This window comes from Phaethon lepturus, unplaced genomic scaffold (genome assembly GCF_000687285.1).
Source record: "Phaethon lepturus isolate BGI_N335 unplaced genomic scaffold, ASM68728v1 scaffold45371, whole genome shotgun sequence".
NCBI lineage: Eukaryota > Metazoa > Chordata > Aves > Phaethontiformes > Phaethontidae > Phaethon > Phaethon lepturus.
In genome coordinates this window covers 1,758-8,210 of record NW_010516561.1, presented here as the reverse complement: position 1 = coordinate 8,210, position 6,453 = coordinate 1,758, and the positions used below count along the sequence as shown (strand labels likewise).

General features: G+C 35.7%; 1 protein-coding gene across 1 annotated transcript in view; it reads left to right on the top strand.

Annotated features, from left to right (window-relative positions):
- Positions 1-1,992: 1,992 nt before the first annotated feature.
- LOC104627737 (histone-lysine N-methyltransferase EZH2-like) overlaps positions 1,993-6,453 on the top strand; it is a gene marked incomplete at its 3' end in the record, with an annotated part of 5,236 nt that continues 775 nt past the window's right edge. Inside the window, exons 1-3 of the mRNA XM_010296085.1 lie at positions 1,993-2,109; positions 2,615-2,743; positions 5,623-5,739. Of these exons, the coding sequence (XP_010294387.1) occupies positions 1,993-2,109; positions 2,615-2,743; positions 5,623-5,739 (363 nt within the window). The remainder of the gene's footprint in view (positions 2,110-2,614; positions 2,744-5,622; positions 5,740-6,453) is intronic.

Genomic DNA, 6,453 nt, shown 5'->3' with positions numbered 1-6,453 from the left:
TGATACTTTTTCCATGTCTTTTGGCTGAACCATAACAAGTGATTTTGATATTCTGTATTACCAACAAATTGGGAATCTGTCTTTCTGTTATTTAATGATACTTATTCTAGGTCTAATTTATTTCCAGTTAATGGGATGTTTTTCCATATTTTCGCTTTTCTTAGCATGTAAGCTTTGCATATAATACAATGCATTATCTGTACTTAATAATGCTTTTTTGCTGTTCTCTAAGCAGTGTCATAGTGCACCTTGAGATGCTGATTGTCTTTTCTGTTTTGTAACATTTTTAAAAATTATTTTGTTTTTGATCTTTCTCTCTTGTAACCACTGGCGTTGTGGCAAATGAGGTACAAGTGGATTCTACTTGCTGCCTTGAGGCATGGAAGCAGAGTAACTGTGCTTGACACTTTGCTCTAGATTCACCTCCATCTCCTGGTTCTCCATCCTCCCCCTCTGTCTAGTCAGGTCCTTCAGGCATTATGTGAAATTATTTGTGTGCTTTGCCTTTTTTCCTCAAAGGATACTTCACGTGATTTGGGTGGGCAATTCTGCCATTTGTTTGTTGGTTCAGTTTCATCTAAACCAAAAAACCCAACAATTTTTCTTACAAAAGATGATTTAATGTCTTGTATAAAAATGGATGTCAGGCTCTCATAGACTATTATCTTTTGTTCAAGGTAAATGTGTTCAGTGTAGATGGAGGTGTAGTACTGAGAATAAACAGGTTCTGTATTGATTCCCCCGCCCAAATGTCATAAAGTCTGATAGAACTGAAATCCAACCTGTACAAAAGTGCTGAAAATAGAGCTCTGCCTACAGCAGCAAAGAGTTTTCAATAACTTGGATAAAGCTGTACTCAAGACTGTCAGGGGAGCTCTGGTGCAGGGCATGGGAGTAGCACTGGGCATTCGACTTCAAGCGTGAAGAAGACACCTCTGTTCATGTTTACCTACCTTGATAATTAGAAGGGCTGGAGTTGTTTCTGCTCAAATTAATACATTCTCAAACAAGAATAATTAAACTTGGGCAACTGGACTTTTCAGCCTTTCAGTCCACAATAGCTATTGTGAATGCTGTTTTGAGCTATTCATTGAAATACTGGAGGTTGTTGCAGTACAACTCTTGAGAGGAAGCCAGTGTTCAATGTAGTGGTTTTGTTTCAGGATGTTGTCAAAATAGTCATTGCCAGCATAGTTGTAGTATATGGTCCTTCATTTTGAAAAACGCTGAGCAGATTGGTACATTATGATGTAAAAATACAACTTCATTGCCAACAGTCCTGTAACATGAAAACGAAGCACTTGGAACTAGGAGCGTGATCAGTAAAAATTGAATCAGTCTCCTGTTTGCAGGACAGTTTGGAGTTTTGTAGAATATTTGAGAAAAGAGCAAGATCTCTTATTCTGTCTGTTTCAAAACTCTTTATGTCTGAATTTCTAGAACTTTTTGACACTTGAGTGGCTGGGTAGGAGGACTGTACTTGGGGTACCTCTCTGCACTTGAAATCAACTCCAGAAGCCTATTCTAGGAGTTGATATCTTACTGAAGAGGACCACTCCTGCGAGGAGGGAAAGGTTTGTCAGCCACGAACATAGCTGTCCAGAAGTTAATTTACAAGACTGCTTGCAAGGATAGGGTTCTAGTGTGTGTCTTTGCAGTGGCAATCTTGATTTGTTCCGCTTCACCCCTTTAAATCCTTTAGCTACCTTTATGTATAGAGGTGTTAGAAGTGTTTAAAGCAAATGTGTCCCACTGATTTGTAATCAAAATTATGGATTTCCAGTGTCTATCACTTAAGGGTTTTTTTGGGGTTGTTTTTTTTTTGATTGGGATGGTATTGCAAGTGTCTGACTGAAAGGAATTAAATAAACTTGGTATGAAAGGTATTAAGGGAATGTCTCTAGCCTACCTAACTTCACTCTAACTTCTTCTGTAAGCTGTGGCATCAAATTTGGTTAATATTAAAATGACATTGTCTCCAGTAGGATAATCATGGGTCAAACCGGAAAAAAATCTGAGAAGGGACCAATTTGTTGGCGAAAACGCGTGAAATCAGAATATATGAGACTGAGGCAGCTCAAGAGGTTCCGACGTGCGGATGAAGTAAAGGTATGTAATCTTTTGGTTCTATTGCTTAAAAAATTATATAAAAATTCATTTTCTTCAAAGTATGAGTTGTCCTGCAGTTAACACCTGCAATAACAATTATGAAATACTTTAACATACTGAAAACTTGTCTTAACTCTGATCTTATAGGCAGGTATGGTACGTTTATATGTGATTGAATCAGGCATGCTAAATATCAGAAGAGACTGTGGAGAGCCAGTATGGCAACTTCTTTAGCCAGATACTAATTCCATTTCAGATTTAACTCCATGCTCAACCTCTGAGTCTCTAAACATAAGAACATGGTTTGAGGCAAAGAAGGTGATAATGATATTGAGCCTCACTGACATTTAAAGACAATTTGGATGGTTGAGTTTGAGCACCTTTTTTTTATCCTGTTTGGTTTTGTTTATTTTTTTAGTAAATGTTATAATGCCTGAACATGCTAGCAGGTCAATTTTGAGTCTTTGGTTTATTTGTAATGTTTACAACTGTGATTAATTTTTAGAGTATGTTTAATTCTAATCGTCAGAAGATACTGGAAAGAACTGAAATACTAAATCAAGAATGGAAACAACGTAGGATACAGCCTGTTCACATCATGACTTCTGTGAGCTCATTGCGCGGGACCAGGGAGGTTGGTTAACATGTGTTGTGGTAATTCCACTTAGAAGGTTGTTATCACATTTTTATTTTATTACTGGAAAGTTGGCTGATTTGGGGTTTTGGGGTTTTGTTTTGTTTTTTTTTTCCTTTTTTTCTCCAGTATGACATGACTTGGCAGCTAAATACTTTTCGTAAGAGTCTCTTAAATATTTTATTTATGATTTCCTTCAATCATCTGGAAAGCAAGAAATATGTAGCAGGCTACCTAGCTTTGAACAACACACAAAAGTGAAACTTCTTTATTTCTGATAATACCTGGATCATACCTCAGAATCCTTTAATCAAACCATTTTGTCTCACTGATATTGGGAGTTTAATCTTGCTCCTATTGGAGTTGACTCCCAGTGGTACAAATGAGTAGTTACTTTGATTCTTACTGAGTTAAAGCACATGAAAACTGGGAACACACCCACTTGAAAAAGTCTTCTTTATGGTTCTCAAAGGAGTTAGTTGAGTTGATGCACCATTGTGTTGCTCAAGCAGAATGGATGCTAAATTTGTGAAAAACACTTCCATGATGGTGATGCAATTTAAGCATCTAAACTGGCTTTCATGTTGGTAGCTTGAACAGTGGTTTATGCCTACTCCAACTTTCTGTGTTCAGCCCAGGTTAATTTATCTTCTTTCTCACTTGCTCTTCAGGCACTTCTCCAAACCAAGCCAGTTTGAAGATGTTTCATGTTTAATAATCTGAAAAGCTAACTCTTTTCAGTAGGATGAGAATGAAAAGACTTTAATGTGAATAGGTTAAAAAAATAAAACACTTTCTTATCAAGGAAATTTGTCAGATTTTAGTTTTCTGAAAACTTTAGTGGGGAACTGGGGATATGTGTGTGTCAGAGGTACATTTATGCACATGCATTTTCAAATGCAAACAGGCAAGGACCTTTGCTTGAGTATTTTCTTTTAAACATGGCTGAATATGCAACTACTCACATACAGCTCTATACCTATTATACGGCACTGTAAGATCAGAATTTCTGATAATAATTGACACAGGTACACATCCAATTTTCTTTCTTTTTTTGTTAGTAAATGATCATTCCTCACCATTCCTTTTACTTTTTTGTTATCTTTTAAATTTTTTTTATGGTGTTGATTTGTTGATTTCCTGCCTGAATTGATAGAGCACACTATTACTGCATTCAAATCCAATCTCTGTCTCATGAATCAGAACTCTAATGCTTGATTTAAGATTGCTGTAATTTATAGTTAGAGAAGGGAGACAAAGAAATGGTGGGGGTTTTAAAAGATTACTTTAAAATCTTTTTTTTCTTAATGTGCTGAATTTCTTCAGAGTTGCACAGGACACTGCCTAGAAGTTTAGTGACCTGATGGAAAGGTTTTGTGAGAGCCTTCATGTGTTTGGTGAAGACTGCAGGGCACCGCTGGTGACAAATTTTCTCCATTGGCTAGTCCGGTCAGCATCAACCAGAGACCGCAACATGTCCTGTGCTAGCCTTATAAAGATTGAGATGAGTTCCATATCAAAACAACGGGGCAACATAACTGAAACTTAGTACCAAACATTTTGAGTCATTTTGGTATAGCTCATTGGTCAGCCTGAGACTTCTAGTTCCAAAGATGAAGTAATTATTTTTTTTACTTTTGTATTTTTCTTTAAAAATACATGAAAAATATGTTAGATGGCTGTTAGCTAGAAAATTAAACATTAACCTGAAATGGGAATAAAGCATGGCATAGGACAGTGTCTTGAGTATTGATGTGCACAGCAGAAATCTAATTTAATTTACTGCAGATTATAAAGCAAATAAAAAAATCTGGCTTGTGTCATTCTACCAGGGTACTGTCTCTGTATACTGTTTGTTACATTACTTTGTGTATTTCTTTAGAAATGTGAAGCTCTGTTCATCTTTCCCTTCTGGAAAGGAGAAAGATCTTTTGTCTCCACTTCCTTTTTTCCTTTCAGGTAGCTATGATAGCCGTTCTCAACTTTATTTTGCCTACCTCCAAATCCTTTTTTCTTTCCCTAGCTTTGTATGTTTCTGTCTCCTTTTGTTTGTAACTTTTTTCAGAGTTCTTCATACTGCTGTCGAGTTTTCGAGAAGAGTTGATCTGTGTCTGTTAACTGCTGAATAGATACAAGAATAACCTAGAAGTTTTCTGTGTTTCTATGGCATGTTTATCTTTTGGAGGCTGCATAAACCTCTGAATCTCAAAAAAAAAAAAAAAAGTCCTGTAGGTGAAAAACTCATTGACATGTCCAGAGTTGCATATTAAGAGTTAATTTTAATTTTACTGCTGTAAGCAGTGACCATAATCAAAGGCTTGACGATAAGATAAACAGACAATAATGGGGAAACAGGGCAGGAATTAACAAGACGTGGAGAATTTATTTCCATAAAATGTCTCCTGGAATTAAAGTAAAATTTTATTTAACATAAATAATACATGATTTCTGCAGTGTATTGGTCTGAAGCCAGGGGAATTCAGTTGTCTCTCTGATGGCTTGAGTAAATACTCGATAACACCAGTGTAGCAGCAACAGGTACTAAATCTGTTTTGAGGTAACAAACATAATTTGTATTGTAGGTTGAATAGTCTGAGTGAAATACTCTCACAGCCACTTAATAAGAAGTGGAAAAAACCATTGTGATCTATTAGCAAAGGTATTGACATAGAAATAATTCTTGCATCTCTTTTCCTGCTAAACCTGTTCTTACTATTATGCTGTAAAAACCTGATGCAATTTTCAAAGGCTCATATAGCTAATTTTGACAAACCAAACACTTTGAATTTTGTACATTGTAGAGTGTTCTGTGATTTAATTTTTTTTTCTTTTTGCTTCCAATGTTGCTATGTAAGTGTAACTTCAACCTCCTATTTCAGTGCTCTGTTACCAGTGACATAGATTTTCCAAAACAAGTCATCCCACTGAAGACTCTCAATGCTGTTGCTTCTGTACCTATAATGTATTCTTGGTCTCCCCTTCAACAGAATTTTATGGTAAGTTTAAAAAAAGTGCTGGGAGGAGAAATATATGGAGAAAAGGGAGGGGCTAATTTTAGAGATAAACCAGGAAAAATCTGTTGCCAGTTACCCTCCTTATCTTTTTGGTTTTGGTATTAAGGCAGTAACAATCAGAAAGAGGCTCCCCCAAATAAAATAAAATAAAAGAAAAAGTTACTTTGATTGCAAACTAAACCTCTGTCCTCAATGAATGTAAGTATCTCTAAAACCTTGCTGTAAAGAGACCGTAAGTTTATTTAATTCAGGCGACCAATTGTTTTGTATGGCATTTAACAAATGTGGATTTATTTGAAAGCATATAATTAGTGTAATGAGAAATACTTTCTGAGGGATATGAGTGTCTTTATGTAAGACAATCAACCAATGTGTATCTGTAGCAGAATAATTCTTATGGAATAAAGAGAACTTACTCCTAAAAGAGTCTCCTCACATAATGGTCATTCTTGCATAGCAACTGAGTATAGCCTTTTCTTCTGATTGGCTTCACTGTATGCAAAAGCCATATTATTAGATTTATTTGAAAGGCTTAGCTTATCACGCATCTTTGTCACATCATTTTGTATATGATCACCTTTGACTTGTTATTATAATAATAATCGTAGCAAAATGATTTAAATAACCAGTTTTATCAGTACATATACAGAGTTCTTCCACACTCTTCTTGCTTTCAATTCATCAGTGTTTGAATAT